The sequence below is a fragment of the Psammomys obesus genome, unplaced genomic scaffold (genome assembly GCF_907164565.1).
Source record: "Psammomys obesus unplaced genomic scaffold, mPsaObe1.curated_primary_1811, whole genome shotgun sequence".
NCBI lineage: Eukaryota > Metazoa > Chordata > Mammalia > Rodentia > Muridae > Psammomys > Psammomys obesus.
The window spans coordinates 38953307-38976147 of NW_026596040.1; the positions used below are offsets into that span (position 1 = coordinate 38953307).

The 22841-nt window shown below is 40.8% G+C and overlaps 1 protein-coding gene across 3 annotated transcripts in view; it reads right to left on the reverse strand.

Moving 5' to 3' along the window:
• Setbp1 (SET binding protein 1) overlaps nt 1–22841 on the reverse strand; it is a 352623-nt gene that overhangs the window by 19595 nt on the left and 310187 nt on the right. For all 3 annotated transcript variants that reach the window (XM_055622798.1, XM_055622799.1, XM_055622800.1), the window contains one exon: nt 14164–14334. In XM_055622798.1, coding sequence (XP_055478773.1) covers nt 14164–14334 — 171 coding nt within the window. The remainder of the gene's footprint in view (nt 1–14163; nt 14335–22841) is intronic.

Below are 22841 nucleotides of genomic sequence, written 5' to 3' on the forward strand. Positions count from 1 at the left end.
TTCCTTCCTTCCTTCCTTCCTTCCTTCCTTCCTTCCTTCCTTCCTTCTGTCCTTCCATCTGTTTTTTGAACCAGGGCCTTACTGTGTAACTCTGGCTATCCTGACACTCACTGTGTAGCAGGCCAGCCTTCAGTTCCAGTAATTCCCCAGCCTCTGCCTCCTGAGTACATATGCCACCACCCAGATAGCACTACTATGTCTCATAGCAGTTATATAATATAATTTCTTAGGAGAGAAGACAAGAAATGAGAAAACATGAGAAAGTCTGAATTTCAATTTCTACTGTTGACAGTGCTGTGGCACCACTCCCAGCTTACAATGTCAAAGGCTTCTTCTAACCCCAAATTCCATAATTAAATAATCAAAACTATTACTGCAAGTTACACATCATTTCTGTTGTATTAAGTAATTCTGCACACTGTTTTGATTCACTTTATATATTTTCATGATTCCCTAGAGAGAACAAGTCAATAGATAGGTATATATATCTGTATTGATAGAAATGTATGTTAATTATAAAAATTCCAAAATCCCAAAAACTTCTGGTTTCTAAGCATTTTGGATAGGAAACACAACACATTTGTATGTATACATGCATTATGTATATACACATACATTTTAAGTAATTTTTTGAAATTATATTTCTTGTTTGCTAATTCCACAAGTGTATATATGAACTTTGGATTATTCCCATCCTTATCTCCCCTTAGCACCCTCTCACTGCTGTCAAGGCCCTCCTCTGCCTTCTGGGTGCACAGCACACCCAGCTAGCATTGCTCTAGCTCCCTTTCTCCCTGTGAGTCTGTTTCCCTCTGTTCACATCTTATTGTCTTGTTTTATGACCCACTGATTTTAACCATGGCCTTCCGAGTGACTTTGTAACTTTCCAATGGAACCTAGGAGCCTCACTAGTGAGTACATATCTAAAGATAATAACAGCTTCTCTTTCCACAGTAGTCGATAGTTCAGTTCCATGAGTCCTCCTAGGGAACACTCTCTCAGTACACAGCTATTGACAGGTTCAGTCTTGTGAAGACCCAGTGCAGCTAGCCCTTGATGCTATGAGTCCGTGATTGCAATGTTTACACTATGTCCAGAAGATGTCATTTTGTAGCCATTATCAGCATCACCCCCAGAGCTTGCATTCTTTCTATGATTTCTCCTGTGACGTTCCCTGAGCCTTTGAGAGGATGGTATGAATGTCTTGTTTATGGCTGAGCATATAACCATCCCATATTCTCAGTAGCTTGCATTCATTGCTGTTCACTGTAAAGAGGGGCTTTCTCTGACTAAGCCTGAGAGTGTCGTTTGTCTGTGGATGTAAATACAGATGTTTAGAAGGCAGTTTGATGCCGAATCAGTTTATCTAAGGAACAGTTATAGTCAACTGCAGAAACGTGTTGGTTAGGAGTGGAGGACATAATCAGTTCCAAAAAAATAGCCTCATCTAATGGTGTAAATGTATTATCTTCCACTCATTTGCTACCAGATAAGAATGTAAGTACAAAAATGCCAGAGAACGTGAGTTTCATGCAGTTCCTAATCAACTTAGAAGATTACAGCTCTTGCAGGCCAGCCAAAAAAAACGACGGCTGTGCCACAGCTGCCACCTTTGCTTTCATTACCTGACCTGCAGAATGATCAGTGTGTCTTATTCTGTAATTTGAATTGCTCCCTATTTGGGTCCTAAATTTCTCTTTCACCCTCATGCACTGACATTTTTACATACCCAGACAGAAGGCAAGACTGACACTCAAACAGGCAGAAACTAAGATACCTGAGAAATGCTGCAAGCTAGTCCTGACACCTGTGAACCTCAGCTCTCTCTGGGTCCTCTTGTGCTCAGGACTCCCCTAGTACCACTAAATGAAAAGTGAGTGATTGGTGAAGTGTGGAGTGATCGTTAGGCTGGATGGAGAGACAAGGAAAATTAAGGGAACACAGGAAAGGAAAGAAGGCCCTCATTCCAGAGTCTAGCTGGAGTTTCTCACCAGCTGAGAGTCACAAATGCAGGCACAATTCACAACATCTGCTGCAAGGGTGCTGGTGCAGGGACCATGATTCCTCTTCTATTGACGTCTTTTCAACTCAGAATGTTAAAACGACAACGAAACATGCTCATGGCTGAGCACACATCATTTTCAGCATGCTTTTACTCCTTTCCCAGATATTTTCTTGTATGTCACAAACAAGACTATCAACCTTTGTTTAAGGTAGAAGCATCCTAAATCCTATACAACCCTAGTGATCTGGAGTTTCTCAGCAGGTATAATTCTATCCAATGTGCCTCAGAAATTACCATATGATTGCATCCAAATTCCTTAGCAGTTCTTTGAAGGCATAACTTCAGAATCCCCCAAATCATATACATGGATGGCTACCGTGAAGATATTCCATCTATGCTCGTGGGCATATATTCTTTTCTATCTGGGCACTTCCATCTAATAAATCCTGGGCTTAATTCTATGTAAAAAATTTTTTCTTAATAGACTCTACACCTGCACACTGACTTGTCCTGAAACTCTTTCCTACAGTGAAATGTAGAATCTGGCTTCACCCGAGTTACAGTCTCTGGAAAGAATGGCACTGGCTGATGCAGGTGACAATATGAAGTTGTGTCTCTGGTTCACATCCATAGCAGCTGACAAGCGCTGGTACTATGTCCGATTGCTACTGACTGTACTCCTTTACAACATTACCCATCCTCTTATGTTTTCAAGTCAGATAGCCCCAAATAGTGTTCAAGCTACTTGGGGGACAGAGGTGACCTTGTACTTGACTATGTCATTTGTAGGGATGGATTGATTGTGGCAGCTGATGTATTGTAACAAACTAATGATTTTGTAACAAATATTTGCATATTTATATACTTAGGGATGTGTGACCAGGATGTTTGATGTAGCAAATACCTACCATGATATGGGGTGTGGCCTGGGGTAAGGGTACTTTCAAGGGGAAGTAAGGGTAGGACTGTGTTGTAGAGGGTGACTAAAGATTTGATCTGAGTTGCATATTATGAAATCATGACATAGCATGATAAAATCATGACAGGGAATGACTTAATTTTGGCTATGTGAGGTGTCATTAAGTACATATTAAGTATTGACTATGTGATGGGAATTTTTGTGTGTATGTGTGTCGGTACTTTGTATGTGTTGGTATACACATACATGCATGGAGGCATGCGTTCAAGTGTGTGTGTGTGTGCGCATGTCTGTGTAGGCACTGCTGCCCACCTTGCTTTTTGAGACAGGGTGCATCACTGGCCTCACACTGTCTGAGTGGGTTAGATTAGAGGACCCATGAACCCTGCCAATACTGGCCTTTCGGGTGAGTGTCACTCTGCCTGCCTTTGTTGTTGCTACATACAGGCATCGGCGTCTGGGCATTGGTTATCTAACTCAGTTCTTCCTTCACACTTCCTCAGGCAGCACTTTCTAACAGGACCCTCTCCCCAGGCAGCCATGAATATTTTGGTATGTTTCTTCAGTTCTTCCTTGACACAGAAGAGAGATTATTTTGTTTTCATTTTACTGATGAAGAAACTTGAGACTCGAGGTGTCAGTCTGTCTCCCAAACTTCTTTAAGAAGAACTGCAAAGGACTGTGGTATTGCAATGAGGGTTCCATAGCATCTCATCCTTGAATTATAAATGCAGTGTCTACCCCAACTTGTTTTGGTGAAAGACCTCTGCTTCCCAACGAAGTAACATTCCTAACCTCTCTACACTTCATCTCTAAACTTATACCATGAAGAAGTGGGCAAAAGTCCTTGTTGGTCTGCTCTAACTCAGGCTTATCTGGCCTTTCCCAGGAAAAGTACCAGGAGAAACAGGTCCTCAGGGAGACATGCTCGGGTCACAGCAGCAGAAGATGGAGGTTGCATGGCTAAGGCATGCATTCACTCTGTCTCGTAACCCTTACTCCATTCTCCCTCTCTGCCTTCTTCCTCTTTCCAACCCTATCTGTCTTTGCTTTCTTCAGCTGCCTGCAGCGTGCCTGGGCCATTCAAGATCATTCTTAATGACCATCATTACACTTTTCTTCCACATTGCCCGGGGCCATCTCTCCAGCAACGAGCAGGAAAGACTGTGCCCCTCTCTCAACAGCTGGACACACTATCCCAACTTCACAGGAACTGTGTTTCTTTTCTTTCTTTTTTTTTTTTTTTTTAAAAAAAAAAACCTTTCCATTAATTACAGGAAACCTAAAGTGCTATGCCCCTTCTCATTAACATAGCTGCTTTCAGTTGCCACTAAATTATCTCACCACCATTAAACCAACAATCTAATTAGACTTCTGGAAATAGAAAAAGCCAGTGAACAAGGCAGGGACTGCACTTTCATCTCGATGCTGGTCATAAAATATTTGTGCCCTTTCGTTCCTCTCTGTATATAATCTGCCCCTTGGAAGAGTCTCTTTCCCTTCTCTCCCATTTAGAGTGAAGAGCTTGAATATTTGATACGAGTATCTTAATAGAAATCACTTCACGTATGGGAGGTTTTCCTTTCCACATTCTCTGAGTGTGGAGTCCTCATTACAATAATCACACCTGACTCCCTCTGTGTCTCATGCCTCACAGCCAAACCTCCCACTGGGCTTCAATGGAGGCGTGAACGATACTATCACTGGGAATAAGATAAAATGTATTATTATCATTACTCTATTTTTAAGAGAGTCTGACTGTGGTGTGAGGTGGCGGGAGCGTTATCTGCATGATGCATTCAGAGATAAATTGAGTTAAATTTCTTAGAGATGCTGCATTTTCAAACCTGTCATTAAACCTTCCATCTTCTTCTTCTTTTTTAATATCTCACTTTTGGAGAGAAAAATAATTAGCTATATTAAGTCAGATATACTTACTGAGTATCTGTTATGCACCAGCACTGCATGAAGTTCTTGGACCCATACTGTGTTATGGAACTGCTCAATAGCAGTGCTCTGGGTCTCTAAGTCTCTTCGTTTTATACTTTCCATTGCAAGGCTCTGGAAGGCTCATAGTCTGTCTAGTGCTCATTGAGTGAAGTGAAATCTAAATATGGAATAATAAGTGTCCAGGAAAACCCACACTACAGCCACAGTGTTAAAAAAAAAAAAGTACAGGTTAAGGCGACTCTTAAGCATTCACAGGGGCTAAGATGATCACGTCTGACTGCTGGAGCGTATTTATGTGTTGCGTCCCTCCTCTTAGTCTCCAGAAAAGCATGGTTTTTTTTTTTTCAACTGTGTGAGACTATGTGTGTGTGCACGCGCATGTGTGTATGTTTGGTGTACATGCATAGCCATGTGTGGATTGTGAGTGCACATGCGCAGGACCCTAGGTGCATTTCTCTCTGACTTATTGCCTTGAGATATGGCTTCCCTGAACCAGAAGCTTGTCCTTTCGGCGAGGTCACCAGCCAGTGAACTCCTGGCTTCCCCCGATTTCAGCTCCCCAATACTTGGGTAACAGGCATGCCTAGTCATGCTGGCTCTTTACATGGGTGGCAGGGATTTGAACTCAGGTCCTCACGCTTGCAGAGCAAGTGTTCTTACCCACTGAGCCATTTTTCTCAGCCCCTATCTAAGACTCTTTACATAAAAAATGATTTTCCCCTGAGGTCACCAGGAAGGCTAATCAGAGGCAGGGCTGACGTTACTGAATAAGAAGACTAGGTTTCCAATGTCTTCCTCAGGTCACCCTTTGCTACACATTATCAGAACAGTTCCAATACTTGTGGAAGATAAAGGCAAGTCGTTGCCTCCCAGTACTAATTGGCATTATGCTAGAGTGTGTGTTTACACTCATTAGTTTTCACATTTTCTCAGAAAGCAGTCATCCAAAACATCTTAACCAATATTTGCTATCATTTCATCTTCTTTCCAACTCAACACTAAGGAGTGAGATTTCTTTTTTAATTTAATTTAATTTTATTAATTACACTTTATTCACTTTGTATCCCCCCATAAGCCCCTCCCTCCTCCCCTCCCAGGCCCACCCTCCCCTCCCCCTTCCTCATGCATGCCCCTCCCCAAGTCCACTGATAGGGGAGGTCCTCCTCTCCTTCCTTCTGATCTTAGTCTATCAGATCACATCAGGAATGGTTGCATTGTCATCTTCTTGTCCTGGTAAGGCTGCTCCCCCCTCAGGGGGAGGTGATCAAAGAGCAGGCAAATCAGATTATGTCAGAGGCAGTCCCTTTTCCCAAGGAGTGAGATTTTTAAAGGTTCAATAAGGTCTGATAATTGAAGATTAAATTCAGAACAACGTGGCATACTAGACCAAACGCAGAGATCAATGACATTGGGCTATGAGGAGCCAGGAAGCTTTGGTATTCAATAACCCTAAATGGGTAGGGATGCATATAAACTGGGAGCCAGGGACAAACCATCACAAATCAGCACACGAACGACACATAGAGTGGGTACATAAGAAAAAACATTAAAGGTAGAAAATAGTAACAATTAGAATAATAGCCATAGCACCCAGTGGCTGAACTTGGACTAAACTGCTAGGATTTTCACAGGTGTTACTTCATGGGTCCCTCACCATGGTCCTCTACCCTAAGCCGCACAATAAGAAGCCTTTGAAAAATCCTGGTCTAAGAATGAAGATTTCCAATGAGGTGGAAATGGAGGCGATTGCTGGAGGAGCCTGATGTCTGGGAAACTGTATTCTTACAAGAAATGTTAGAGCTTTGGCCATGAATGGCTCTATGATATACAGATTAAAGCAAAGCAAAGCAAAAAGGAAACAACAACACAAACTGATTTTCTCAAGGTGAGGTAGAAATAAGAATTGCCGAGTTTTTTTGTTTTTTTTTGTTTTGTTTTGTTTTGTTTTGTTTTTCCAGAAAACCTTTGGCTGTATGCAGCCTTGGAGGCGGTAGTATCTTCCAGCCCTGCTAGGCCATAAAAGGGCCCAGAGCCAGCGGAAAGCAGTTTTCTATAAACCGGCCACACATAGCAGGGCATTCCAGACAAACAGAATCATTTGCAGAATGCTTCAAAACACATCCATGGATAGTACCTGTTAGACAATTTGTCCAATGTTTTTAAAGTTGGACTTTAATTGTTCTAAATGGAAGTTTTCCATGGTATATAGTAATAATTTTACAATGTGATGATTTCAATGTATGGCCTTATAGCTCTTAGCTATTCCAAACCCTATTAATTTGCATATTTACTGGTTTCATTGTTTCTTTTGAAAGACAAGGCCTTTAGCTAAATCATCCATGAGGGATGCTGTGGTTAGTAGTTTCATATTATGATTGTACATAGGACAAAAGCAAACAAACAAACAAACCGAACATTACGAAGTAAATGACTGCTCAACCTCAAATCCCTATTGCTCTGATTTGCACCTGAGAGCATTGTTGTTCTCACAGACCCTCCCAGGGATTCAGGTGGTAAAGGGAGCAATCAGCTGTTTAAGACTTGGAAGCTGGAAGGAATTTCCAGCACCGTGTTTAAGCTATCAGCATGCTAGACTGCATTCTCAAACCTTTGGAACCAAGAAACCACCATTTTCACCACCATTTGTAAGGATTCTTATTGGCTGTGTTTAGGTTTCTTGGTTAAAAGTGGAGTCAGCTTTAAAGTTGGGGTTATGACTAAACTGTTTACAGGATGTCAGAACGCACACCGACTTGCAGGACACCTAAAAGGTTAGTAGCCTTGTGAGATTTAAATGTCCTCCGTTGATCATGGGCTGTGGTATTGTTGAACACAGCAAAGTATATAGCGTGAGAAAGTAATGGGTTAGCTTCGATACAGAACAGACAGAAACAGAGAACTGGTTTGTTTCACTCTTAGCATTCACGAGTCTGGCTAGTTGATATCCTCCTTGAACCTAAGATGAATCAGCCAGTCTGTCTCTCTCTCTCCATATATATCACATGTGCATGCCATGCTTCATATATGTGTCTGAACTATGTCTCTATCTGTGTATGTGTCTCTGAGTGCCTCTCTCTATGTATGTGTGTGTGTATCTTTCTCTCTGTCCCTCTGTTTGTCTATGTGTGTCTCCCCCGTTTGTTTTTCTGTGTGTAGGGGGAGCCAGATGGAAGCGGAAACAGCAATATGTATTTCATTCCCATCAATTTACCCTTGACTTTGTGGTCCAGAACCGTAACAATCTTAACTTTGTGATTTCTCTTATTATGATTTGGAATGTACCTATCAATATAGTCTCATCCTAAATAAGACGGAAGAAAATAAAACCCATGCCCCTAGAGTGGAATCATGACTTCTCTGTCCACTGAATGACCTCCCTGAGAAGTTATGTCAATATGCAGAGACAAGAAAAATTAGCCTGACTTACTCAGGTATAGATTATCTAATATGCTTATTAAATCATTATTGGGCGAGTGTAATAGAAGTTGTTTCAAATTATGCATCACTTTGAACAAACCTTATTGAAGCCTTCACTGCATTAGCCCTAATGACTCCCAATAACGACGCAGCTTTCCCGAGAATTAGACTTCCCTCACCACAGCAGATCGATAGCTATTGAGCAGTGTGTTCACGCAGGCTAGCCCGTTAGAATGCTGGTGGCGGCGCCACCTCCCCCCCTACTTTGAAGAGCTCGTGATGGCTTCTCTCTGTGGCATCTCCTCCACTGCCCAGCCAACCAATCAATAGCACTGCCATCTGGGTGTGTATCACACTCCAAGAAACTAGAACTTTGCCTTAAATAAAACCACTGGGGAGTTCCCTTTGGCAGGCACATGTCCAGCTGCTCACACACTTTAGCTGCAGAATACACACTATTAAAATCTGCTTTATAATCATCCCTCCCATACTGTAATGCTTGTATATAAAATATGGTGGAAAACATTCTTTTATAATAGCTAAAGATCACTTGTTTGAAAAGGACTGTTTTGACTCCAAGCCAATTATTTGGCTAATATTTACCAGCAGTGGTTTTAGGATCGAGTGTGTCTTTCCCAGATGTCCATTCACCATGCTAACCACCAGATGAGCGTATAGCCTGCCATTCAACCAATTATTTTACCCAGATTGTTAAATGAGCATCTACTCTATGTGTTCAAGTATAGTAGACAGATGAGCATACAATATTTTGAAGTGAAAGAAAGGATGAATTACTTAAGTCCTTCCAGTGTCTTATTTTCCTTAAGCACATTCTTAAACTAATTTTGCATTAATTTTTGTATGCACAGATTCATGCTGCTCTCCACCTTGATCAGAAAAAGCTTCAACTTTTACAGGGATTTGGAGAAGGATTAAGTGTTAAGTGGTCCTGGGAATAGCTGGAGGGAGGTAATGGTAAGCGAGATATCATCAAAATACATTGTATACATGTATGAAATATTCAGAGAATGAATAGAAATATTCTTAATTTTATTTATTTACTTAGTTTTTTTGTTTTTTTTGCCTTGTAAGCCATTTCATATAACTCTTTCAACTAAAAGTGGTCTGGTTCCTCAAATTGTCCTGTAAAAATGATAACCTACTAGGAAACAAGTTATCAAAAGGCTGATTTCATCACACAGCACATGGAACTTTGTTTATAGTGAAAGAAGAAAAGAGGCAAAACAAGACTCAAGTGAACTGCTTCATGAGAAGTATGCACAGCTACCACACAAGCATGCAATTAAACAAAATCAACCTCAGAAGCTATTAACTGCCTACCGTGTGCTTAGTTTGAATTAGAGATTGTGTTCAGCCAAGGATGAGTTCCACTTAACCTCCAACCCAGCAGAGGTTCATAGCTAAGAAAAAAAATCTGCCTGTAACTGTGAGAGAGGTGGGGACCTACTAAAAATCAGGCAGGGGATGAGAAAATAGGACTCAAATCCAACTCTGTGACCTCAGGCATATCTCCGAGTCTCAGGATATATGCATCTCTTCACATATGGAATGAAGCAGAGTGTTGGATATGAGCCCACCTGTGAGCTCCCAACTCCCCCAGGTTTGTAGGAAGCCATTTGTCTATGGAGAGTGGAATCTCATGAAAGTCTGGCTTCTAGCACCTGGGGGAGATCTCTGGCTTGTTTCCCTGAAAAAGATCTGCTTTGCAGCCTGAGACCGGAAATCAACCAAACCTGTACAGTTCTCAGGAGAGTCTCATTTTCATACTGCCAAAACGAAATAGCCTGTTCCTGCATAGGGACACAGGAGTGTTTTGGCTCAGCTCTGATTACTCAGGGCGTTAATATCCACCTGCTTTTCTGACTGCTTGGCATATTTGTAAATTACCTGCTGGATGCAAGCAGAGGAGGGACGCCATGCAAGCATGAGATCCCCACACCCCTGTCTTTCCCACTGAATAAAGGAGTGCAGGGGGATTTGTGGACCACCTGTCTCCAGCCTCTGGGAAATGTCGGTGCTTGGCAAGAAAAGGTTAAAAAAAATAGGCAGATTTCTTCAATCCATAAAGGGAGGTCTCAACGCATAAGCAGTAAGTTCAAATAGCATTTTCAAGGTGAATAGTGCAGACACGTCCCAGATCTTTTGCTGTACTCAAGCTCTTCCCTCCTTGAGTCCCATTCACAATTCTTCACACAGCTCTCTGCCTGGATGCCCTCCCACAGAGCTGTCGCTGGTCCATCAAGGCTTTCCCACTCTTCTACAAATAACTTTCCTTACTTTGATTTCTTTGGATGATACCAGTGATCTGTTATCCCCACACAAAACTTCTCATTCAAGAGTGAGTATATTAAAGCCTGAAAGCTCATAATTAAATCTGAGCGTCTCATTCTGTAAAAGATTTCCTTTACAACTGGGATGAATGCTGTTTCCAGGACAGGCTAAGAGTTCATCCCAAGAAAATATGTTGTGTGGTTAGGTTACATTGTGGAATTTTATCTCTCTCACTCTTCAAACATGACAACATTCATGGAGCAATTAAAAACTGAAAAACAAAAAGGAAGGGAGGCAGCATTCCCTACACTCACTTCATGGCAATAAAATCTCTTTTCTCAAGAGAGCAGAGAATGTTCTTCTAAACTCACTTTGAGAAGTGTCATTGCAAGCCTTTGTGCTATTTCAACTGAGCTAATTGTCTGATAATTACCAGTGACTTCTGGGAATGACTTAGGAATGAATGCAGGTTGAGCCCTTGACACACAGAACCCTGCCAAAGTGAAAAGATGAGCCTGGAGTAGAGAGTCTTCACACGTCTTCTTTAGCTTCTAATCGTAGTAGGCACGTGTTTAGCAGTGACTGATACCCTTGTTTGGTAGGCAGTGATGGCCTGCATATCAGTCCACAAGTAGAGAAACCACGGAAGGCTTTAATAGTAGCTTTCCTCCCTGCTTCTCAGCTGATCTTTCTTTCTTAGATCTCACGTGTGATGAAATGGTATTCATGTTCAGTGTCTAAAATGGCTGGTTCAACAGAGAGCCCTTTTATGTATTCAGTAGATCATGCCTAGATGGCCTTTCTTAGTATATAAGTTTCTTTAATCTTCAAAAAATAAATCCCCATAAGGACTGGGAATGCAGTTCTGGGATAAAACATCCTCTGAACATGCAGAGTGCCTGGGTTCCATCCACAGCATCACGGAAAGCAGATGGAAGTACAAGGTTATGTGTACCCCATCTGCAAACCTTGAATCCCAGAACTTCAGAATTCTAAGCTTTGGAGCACCAATATGATACTGACTCTATGGCTAGGTCTCAGTCAAAACACAGCCGCACTAAAAATAGTACATGGGATACAGAGATACTGGTTCCTGCATATTTAGTTCTATTTATTCATAATAAATAAAAAATGGAAACATTCTACATGTCCTCCAATTAATGAATGGATAATGAAATTGTGCTACATGTATACTATAGAATTATATTCAACAGTATCAAAATAATGAAATCCTGTAATGCACGCCCCCTGCCATCACCCAGTGATGGTCGGTACATTATCATATATTGTCATATATTAGCAAACAAAATGCCCAGTGCCAGGTGAGGTTCAAGTTCTTCATTGAGAGAGGTCCATATGACCCCCAAACAATGTCTATTGCCATTGCTCTTGGTTGCCTGCCAGAACTGGACAGACTCTCTTGCTTAAGACACCATCAACTTTTGTCACAGGACTTGGAGGCATCAAGCTGGTACTGTCCTGGAAGCCTACTCCCTGATGGCTAGCTCTTCTAGCATTAGAAGGAGCTATGTAAGCCACCGAGGGGGGAAAAGTTTTCAATAGCCCTATCCAGTTGCAAATCCTTTAAACTGCAATACTGATCAGCTGAGAAAGACACGCCCCATAGTAAAACTTTGGCACTGATTTTTCGGGAGCATCAGATCTGTCTTATTGGATGTAAGGCTTCACTCAGTAGAAGGAACTCAAGAAGGTACTGTCAACCGAGACAAGAACCAATGGCTGAAAAGGTCAGAATGTAGGTGAGAACCGAATGCTATCATCTGGTTAAATTGATTCAGCCTTCCAAATACTCCTGCTTCAAACACACCTAAATGAAGCTCTCACCCCTCATCAAAGGAGCTGCTCCCTGTATCAGATGGAGGCTACTACAGTGACCCACACTGGTCAAAGAACAGAGAACAGTGACTGTGGCCCACCATCAAACATCACCCCTATAGCCAAGGTTCAGAGATCATCATGGGAGAGGGAGTGGAAAGAGGGTAAGAGCCGGAGGACTGGAAGGATAGCTACAAAAGGGTACCTTCTGTACACGACAGGAGTCTTACATTCAAGATCTTTTAACAATATGGTTGCCTGCACAAGAGACCACAGTAGTCAATATTCTGGAAGAGACAGGAAGGAATCTCAAGGCCCTTTCTGTAGTTGGAGGCAGCTTTCTGTAGCTACAGGCAGATGATGGGAGAGAGAAGGGGAATCAATTTTTTTCAGGGATGGGACCTTGGTAGACAACTCATGTCCAAGTGGGTCAACTATACATTCACATACATACATGTACATTGTACATACTCACATACAAATATGTGTGTATATATATATATATATATATATATATATATACTCACATATATTTGTATATATGTAACACTAACTAGACTTAAAAGAATGTACATAAATAAATATATGCATATATATACAAATTATTTTTAAAAAGGGCATAAATTTCAGAGGAGGATGCATGGGAGGAGAAGGAGATATGATAAAACAGTGTATGAGGGACATATGAAATGTAAATGAATTTCATTTTAAGCTTGGGTCTTAAACAATATCTCAATAGATATATGCAGTTTGGTTTTCCTGGTCTGTGGTTGCAGGGTTTTGAACATACACCACATGTGACCGTTAAACAGTAAAAGAGCACCTTAAGGGTTTTCTTTGCTTTTCCCCTTCACATTTTTAGCTTATTAAATTTGCCATGAGAACACGCTGATTTCCAAGAGAAAAGCACCTTCTTCTCAAGTTCACGGTGTAGTCAGATCTGTGCTGTGACAGAGCTGAAGGTTTCTTCCCAGAGCTCATTTCCTTGTAAACTGATGACACCACCATGAGGTGTTCTGGTGCTGGCCACATTTCAAGCCCACTTTGGGGGGTTCAGGGCTTAGTCATCTCACATTCAACCATGACCTGGGTTGTGTTTACAGACAGTAAAGACTGTTGATTGGCACATGACCATTTCAACTGGTCAGACTGAATTTGCCCTGCTGTAAGCTTGGTGAGAAGGAATTTAAATGATAGATTAGTTTGTTATCTACTGAACTTGAACTTGTTTCTTTAGGTGTTCTAAATGTAACTGTTGAATATCTTGACATGTGCATGCACATGGCCCCCACAAGGCATTCTCAATCACCTTTGGGCACAAGCAGTTCTGATTAGATATTCAAGCTGTAATCGCTTTTAAATTAATCACTTAATTTTTTGATAGTATGGATGAGACCTGTGCACATCAGATAAGTACCTTGCTATTTATTTACTTATTTAAATACATTTATTTACTTATGAGTTTGTTTAAATTCACTAACCAGCTAAGGATGACCTTGAACTTCTGATCCCTGTGTCTATAATCCCAGGAGTGCTGGTATTATAGATATTCATCACAGCATTCAATGTGGACTTTCATTTACTTATTACATTTATTATGGGGACATTTGCATGGTACTGTTTAGTTTGATTTTTGACAGTTTCACACATGTATACAATATATTTTGATGCCATTTACCAGCACCACTATGCCATGACTAGAGGACTTTTTAAAGGTCTGCCTTCAGTATGTAAAAGTACTCACCTGCATCCGATGTTGCTGCGGATGCAGCAAGGAGAGATAATACCGGGGCGGAGGGAATTGCAACACTGTCCACTGCAGTTGGCTTCTTCCTGGCCATCATGGTGGATACTGAGCCCTCGCTCTTATTATGTGCTGGCGTCTGGTCCACTTTTAAGTGGGGACTTGGCATTCCTATAAAACAATAAGCCGAGAACCTGTAGTTGATATAAAGGAACAGCAGGGCAACCATCATAAAATCTGAAAGCAATATGAGTAAATAGTCCAACTGTTGGTCCTCCTAGTACAAAAGAAAGTTCAGAATACTGAAAGAGAAAAAAATTGCCATGGTTAGTTTGAGGGTAAGGTTAGGACTAAGGACCTTCTAGAATGGGTTTCTAAATATGAGGCCAGGTACAGATATAATGAAGCAGTATAATGTATGGGTACCCAGCAGCCTTCTGAGGACCAAAAGGCCCATCTTTACAGAGGTTATACTGAACGCAGTATGAAGGGCAGTTCACTTAATTCCTACCCGAGGCTCCCATCTCACCTGACTGGGAAGACAAGACTACCTGAGGAGAAAATACTGTGCAACCAATTCCTGTAGGCTTGGGCATTATTTATTCTAGATGCTGTAGAGATTCAAAAGTTATCAGATCAGCATGAAAAGAGATGAGGAGACACGTTGTAGAGCTCATGCAGAACTGTGAGGCTGAAGGCAAGTCACTTTTGGTGCCAGGAAGAGTACATGCAAAGTAATAGGTAGGGAGGAACAGAGTCCATATAGGATACCTTAGGTGTCCATCAGTGGCTGACTGGATCAAGAGAATGGGGTATACTATGAATAGCATTCATATACTAAAGTGAATGACATTCTAACAAAATACATAGACTATAAATATGAGATTTTCTCAAATGTAGAACTTAAAAACATGACTTGAATGTATAGCAGTGATTGCTAGAGGCTCAGAAGGATCATGGCAGATTAGATTTGAATAGTTGATTTGGAGGACTTTGATTGTCAGAACTCACTAGCATCATAGATCATGCGATTAGGATGTTGTTGCTCCTCATACTATTGTGGGTGATTCTGGACCCTAGTTCCTAATCTATATCCCATTTTCCAGCTCTGATACTTCCAGGCTATATGAAGAGCAAGTTACTTAACACAAGTTAATGTAACTTATATTTAAGTACGTAGTTTTAAACATTGAGTTTTCATGGCCAACCAATGGAAAACATTTGGAAGTGGATAAGGATAAACTGTTCTTCAGAGATTCAAAAATCACGTTTATGTTAGAGTTTAACTAATTATAGCATTTACATTATGAAACTTGTGAAAAGTTCAAAACTTCTTTGGTGTTCGTCCTTTGATTTTTCTGCATGTGCTAACTACCTTTATCTTTTTTAGTTAGACAGTACACACATTTCTGGTTCAAAATATTGTTTTGTTTCCCATGCTTTATTCAACACCATGCATATTCTTAAAGAATTCTTTTCAAATTTCTTTCACTGTCTTTCCTCCTGTGCTGGTTGGTTGTTGCCAACTTGACACAAACCTTGACATATCGGGGAAGAAGGAGTCTTAATGAGAAAAATGCCTTCATATGATTCACATATAGGCAAGTGTGTAGGGTATTGTTTTGATGAATGAACCCACAGTTGGTGGTGCCACCCAGTCATGCTGTTGTGGGTGGTGTGAGAAGGTAGGCTGAGCAACCCCTGAGGAGAAAGTCAATAAGCCACATGCCTCCATGGCCTCTTCTTCAGCTCTTGCACCTAGGCTTTTGCCTTGAATTCCTGACCCAGCTTATCTAACTTACGGAGTGGGAACTAAGAGTTGTAAGATGAAATAAACTTTTTCACCCTCCCCCACCCCTAGAAAAAAAGAGTGGGAAATGACAGAAATTTGTGAGTTGGTGGTGAGCATTCATCAAGTGAATTGTTGTTAGGCACTTGGAATGTGTTTAAAGACACACTCCATGCTTTGCAAGTTTCTACCATTACTGCTAGTGTGTAAATGTCTATCACTATTATTACAGATATGGAAGTAAATATAATCCATGACTTTCTCAGAAGTAATTTAAACCAGTAAGTAAAGGTTCAGCTCTTTTTCCTGATACAGTTAAGGATTTATGGACACCTATCTATATCTCTAGCTGTAAACTTCTAAGCCTAGAGGGTTGAGCATGCCTGTTCCATTTCAAATGGACATCTCAGGCTTCCTCCATCTGTAGTCTGTACACTGCTCAGACCAACAATAACAAATTAGGTTTTGTTAGTTATTTTCGACACTCTTTTTTTCCATGCCAACCAACCTGAGTGATATAGTCCCTTCCTAGAGCAATGTAATCTCAATCACTCTAGTGAGATGACCTTTAATCACGTTGGCGTCATGGCAATTCAGTGAGGTGTGACCATGGCTATTACTAGTTTCTCAGGTTTACAGCTGGGAAGCACACCCTTTTGCAGAGCTTAAGGAAAAGACGAACAAAGTCCCCCCACTCTTAGGCAGAGCTGGATATCTCCAGTTGCCTAATGCAAAAGCCATTACTATGGTCCATTGGGCCATGCTAACACTGACCACAATCCAATCCCTCACAGTACGTTTCATGCTGAGAACACTGAGGTCTTACTGCATGACTGGGTGATGTACCTGGAGGCACCTGAGGAGTGGGTCATGCTAACATTATGTTTTATTCCCTGCTACCCTCCTTCTACTCTCCATTCTTGTCTCAGAGACTTTTGCCCAAGAAGATGCCATGAGTAACATTTTGCTCCTTTCTGAACTTGCATTTCAGAATATTTTGAAGGTAGAAAGAGAGGAATGTCAAATTCTGTGGTAACAGTATTACAGGGCACATACATCGAGATATAGAAGAATGTGCAGTGCGCTCTATTAGCAAAAACAGGGGTTCTTAAGAGAGACTAAGTGCATCACCTACTGTAGCCACGATCACCTCTAAGAGTATCCATCCAAAGAGCTTACTCCTGTCAGGGCTGACTCCTGCAAAGGAGGGGTCAGGGATTCATGGGTTATAGGACGTGGTGACCTTTACTTTACTATTTTATGTATACTATATTATATATCATGCATGTGATACATGAATAAATTAAGGAAGAGGAAAGGTCTACTCTGTAGTCCAGCTATTCTGGAACTCACTATTTAGCCTAAGCTGGCCTACAATTCAGGTGGTAATCCTCCTGTCTCAGTCTCCTAACAGTTGGGATAATAGGTACAAACCACTGCTTCTAGCAACTTCTAACATTTTTAAAGTTACAAACATGTTGTAACTTTCTTTTTCCATTGATAAAACACTTTTAGGGCAAAAAAAAATCTAGAAATATCGTAGAGCATGGGGTAGTAGCATGGTGGGGTAGTTTGTGACTGTTAAGTCTGGCTGTAGGGACAGCAGTCAGGAAACGGATGAGAACAAAACCAAACCCCAAGTTTTGGTTCTTTGCAAGACCACAGTTGTATTCCTTTCAAAGACAAGTTGGAACTCTAAGATATCAGCATTTATTACATTGAATAGCTGCTGCTTTGGGAAAAAAAAATCACTGACAAGCCATTTTTATACCTGTAAATGCAGATTAAGCAGATACCTTTCTATTTAAATTATGACCTGTTTGGGGAATAGAGGCAATAAACAGGATTAGTAGATGAATATTTAACCCTCACTTGGGAATAAACTGATTTCCAGTCATTTCAGTTGCACCCATTTTCATGCAAATGTTTACAATCTAAATTAGTCTCTGTCCACATCATCTCATTAGAGTTGGTCTGATCATACCTCTGCTGGGTATACTTTGCCACTCAAGTATTTATGATACAGACAATGTTAAATGCAATAAAATGACACTGAGAACACTCTGTCATTCAGATCATCACTGTTTAGCTTCAGGAAAAAAAAAAAACCTAGACAATTTAGGAATTGTCAACTTTTGAAATCATATTTAAGGGAAGGAAAACTAAACTAGCCCTAGCATTTTTCTCAGTCATTTTTGGATTTTGAAGGGATAATGGAAACCCAGAAATGGCATGTATTAACAAGGCTATCAGATAAACTTTAAACAAAGGATATCACTCTTTCTGAGAGCAGAGGACAGGAGAGCTTGGAATGGGGGTGGGAGGAGCTGCCTCTTGGGAAATGACATTGTGCAGGTAGCCAAACTGAGAGTTTGTTTACCTTCAGTCTAGTGACAGCAGATGGTCCATGATGGAGCATTTGGAGCCTGGCTCCTCTCTCTGCACATAGGAACAGGATTTTTTTGAGTCAGGAAATAGATTATTAAAAAAACAAAACAAAACAAAACAAAAAAACCCAGAGTCTTGCCCATACTGGGCCATTGAGAGCACCCTGTGTACATGGGAGCATGAGAAAGGCTGGGTGGCTTGGGAACGGGAAGGGACCATCACCTAAATCCCGAGGGAAGTCTGGACGGAGAACATTCTTGGTAGAGGAGTTCTGATTTTCCTGCACTCCAGCACAAACCATAGCGTACTACTGTTTGCTTATCCAGAGGCCAATGGGTTTCTAAAGGAAGAAATAATAGCACTAACAACTTTGTTCATCTAACATATGCTCATAATTAAGCGAGAGAATTGAGAGAAAAATTAAAAGCTACTTATTTATATGAAAATGTAATCACAGTAACCTGTTGACCTCTACTGATCGATTTTTGAAACCTCTTTGTAACTATGCTAGAGCCTATCAAGGGACAGCCACTCATTTTAAAGGTAATTTCTCAGATCACTTATCCCCTCAAACCTTTACCTGTAGACCATGTTTGCATTAGGGACTTGATTTATGGATTCTTCTCCTGAGATGCAGAAGCTGACTTCCTGTTGCCTTGGTTACTTGGAACTCAGTTCAAGGTTAAACTACTCCCAATCAAAATCACCGGCAGGCGCTGAATCCAGTGGCCAGGTTATTGACTGCCCCAGGATGCAGAAAGGTCAGGGACCAAAGCACTGTTTACTGCCTTACGGGTGAGTCAATAGCTTCAATATTTTGATTCTCTTCCTTCTGAAGAAGTAGCTGCTCAATTACCTCTTCCCCCAGTTATTCAAGGTCACAAGGGTCGTGGTGGAAAGCAGGGTCTGTGGTGGCTGACTTCCTCAGGATCGCTTTGATGAGCTTTGTGACCTTGGCAAGCAAAATCAACTAACTCTTAAGTAATTTGTATATTTCTCTAAGGCTCATGGAGCTAGTTATCTATCATTTCTCATTTCTTTATGGGCGTAAAGACAAACAAGTAAGTACCCTTTGTGCGGTGGCTACTCCCCTTTTCTAGCAGGTCAGAAAACAGAGATTCAAGATAGATCATATGACTGGCTTAAAACCACACAGATGGCAGATGTGGCACAATCTGGATGCTTCAACTCACTGTTGGGTCCTCCACATGACTTCCTTGAAATAAGGAACTGACAGGGCATCACTGATGGATCTTACAGATTTTATCTTGGTAAAGTAGAGAGAGTGTGTCTGGCAGACAGGAGTTGACTCACGTAGCCTTGCTGAGTAGCTTAATTAATTTTCAAGTTCTAAAATTTGCAAATGCAGGTGCTTCCTGAAGCTGACGTCTATGCTGGCGTGGTGAGGCAAAGTAATGGCACTGGGATGGCTGGTCCTTTCCACCACTTCCCTGACCTCTACTTACTCTGCAGAATGCAGAGTTTGGTATGAATGGGGAATTAAAATCCACTATCAAATTTAAAAGTTAAACAGCTTTAAATTTTGCAAAGACTTTTGACGTGCAGTATGCTATTTGTGGGTGGTAAGAGGTACACGGGGAGCCTGTCAGTTCACACATGAGGAAACTGAGGCACAGAGAGCTAGATGACTTGCCCATGCTCACAAGCACACATGTGGATGAAGACATGCTAAAATCGACGTTTCGGTTCAAAGCTCTCTTCAGTTTTCAATATTCTGACTTCCGGGTTTTAAACCTTTAAGAATTATCCACTTTCTGATTTGCCAGTTGTCAATTAAAAGTCTACTGCTTCTCTCTTACGTAGTATAGAGGCAGATTTTACTCACAGACAACAAATAGGAACCATGTTACGGAAGAAACTGAATGCTGTTATAGAAAGCCGTACAAACTATGAAATCATATTTTTGTGTGTTCCAAATATAGTATATTTTCTTTGATTTACTTAGAAAATTCTTTATGGTTTTTACTGGGTGTGCATGTATGATGTGTGTGTATGTCTGTGTGTGTGCATGCCATAGAACACTGGAAGACACCAGAGACTAACTTTACGGAGTTGATGCACATGTTCAACTTTTACATGAGCTCTGGGGATCAAACTCAAGATGTGAGGCATGTATAGTACATTCCTTTACCTGCTGAGCCATTTCTGTGACACCAACATTTTATTTTTGTTGCATCATGTTAATCATTAATTCACAAGTACATAGTAAATATCCATCATACCAGCAATATGGCATTGGTCAAAATGAAGTTCCTATTTCCTAAAAGAGTTATGCTCTTCTGATTTCTGTAGGGCAAAGGCTGGCCATTAGTTTTTATGAGGGCAGGGACTAAGGGTTTATGGATGTTAGCCACTGTGAAGCTGAGTGTCTCCTATACATATGACATAATCAGAAATACAATACAATATAATTGGATACAGTTTTCTGGATTCTGACCTTTGTAAAGAGGGACATTTGGGAATTAACAAAAGGCATGGCCCCCTGGGTACATATGCCTTGGGGCCTCAGGTCTTGAAAAATGGAACATAAGCTCATTTTCAAACAAGGCGTCCAAAGATACCAACTAACCTATTCAACAGGCATGGCCTTGTCATCACTAATTTTGTGTCAGTGAGTTGTACTTCATTTTAAGACCTGAAGAGATAAAATTCAGGCCAAGTCACTCTTAAGCATAAACTTTTCAGCAGGCCTAGAGTCAATTATTATGAAGCCAGCAGTTACTTCAGAAGTACACACCAGAACTTGGAAGCTGTGCTCCCTTTCTTAAAAAGGTAGTGCAGCTATGGGGAATGAAATAAGATGAAACTATCAGACAGACAAACAAAACAAAACAAAACAAAACAAAACTGATAAGCCTAACAAGATAAGAGTCTGCCCTGAATCAGAAAGCTCAGAAAATATCCATGGCTGAGAGGCTGCACTTCCACTCTGTTTACTAATATTCCACTCTCCTGACCGCCAACACATACCAGACACAAGTCCCATGGACTTCAACTCTCTTTGAATGGAAACACTTCTTCACTCGAAGGTCTCAATCTTAAAATGTGGGTAGAATTTAGAAACTAGAAGTGGAGAGACACTCAGATAAAACAAGAAAATGGTAAAAACAAAAGCAAAAACAAAGATCCCTTCTGAAACTGAGAGAAGATTCTGCATAAGTTATACATAAAATAAATACAGGCTGATGTATTGGGGAAAGGTGGAGAAGCCAACTTCAATGCCCACCTCTAGTCAGGTAGACTTGGTGTTTCTTCTTCAGCCTGCTGTGCATACTCTTGACAGAGGATCTAGGTCTCGGTCTGTAATTATGGTTTTATTTCTCTGCCAATTGTTCCAGATGTCTATAAAATGCTAATAGTCAGAAGTCATGCCTTTCCTTTGGCTCCTCATGTCTTAGTTTTGATGGGTATGAGATACTTAAAAGGTCTGTTGGGTGGATGAATATATAGAACCCACATACCTATCTCCTGAGGCCCAAATTTTTTGAAAGTTGTTTTCACTAACTAAGCCTCAAATTCTTAATATCTAAGATTGTTTTTGGTATAATGTAGAAGTTAAAAGTGTATTTCCTAGGGTAACACTTTACAGAATTACTACCTGTGTGATTTCTGAGCTAGTCACGTTAGCTCTGTGCCACAGACTCTTTGTCAGTTACATGAGATCATTGTGAGAAATGAGCAGGCTTTCTGCTATTAGAGAGGAAGTCATCCTGTCTCCCCAAACAACTCCTAGAGCCTGCATTCTGTAACAGCGCAAAAGAGGATTATAGATTATAGATTCCTCTAGTCAGCTGACCCCAAGAAGGGAGAATATATGTATTTACCCAAATGGCCACAACATAATCACAAGAGTCGAAGCAGTAGAGGAACAGTGCAGAGCAGCAAGGAAAGAAGTACATGCAATGGCGGGGCTGTGTTCAGTGTATAGGAGGCTTGCCACCGGCCTTTCAGACACAAGAAAGGAGGTCACAGGCCAAGGAATGCAGATGATGCACAGAAGCCAGAAATCAACGAAATCATTTCTATGATAGCTTCCAGTAAACTATCTTCCCTTGAGTTTAGGGCACTGAGACCCATTTGGACTTCTGATTTCCAGCAATGTAAAATGATAATTTGCCTTTTTAAAGAAATGCTGAGTTTTTAGAAGTTTGTTGCACTAACAAATGAAAATTCATATTAACACAAAAAATTTCTTGTTACAGTGCCTCACCTTGCTAAGTACTCATTATGTCAACCATTATTGTTTCTTAGCAACACACTCTTAGTACTGTCTCCTTTAAAACTTACTCCTCATGTTTAAGTTACATTTGTGCCCTGAATAGTTTTGATTCCTTAGGATTCACTGAGCTTAGTCATTTAAAAATATATTTTCAGGGTAAAACTGACAGACACAAATTCTTCAATGACTATGCATGATCAATTAATCATATTAGAAATAGGTATGTTGGTGCGAAATAGGAGACTAAAATTACAAGACACT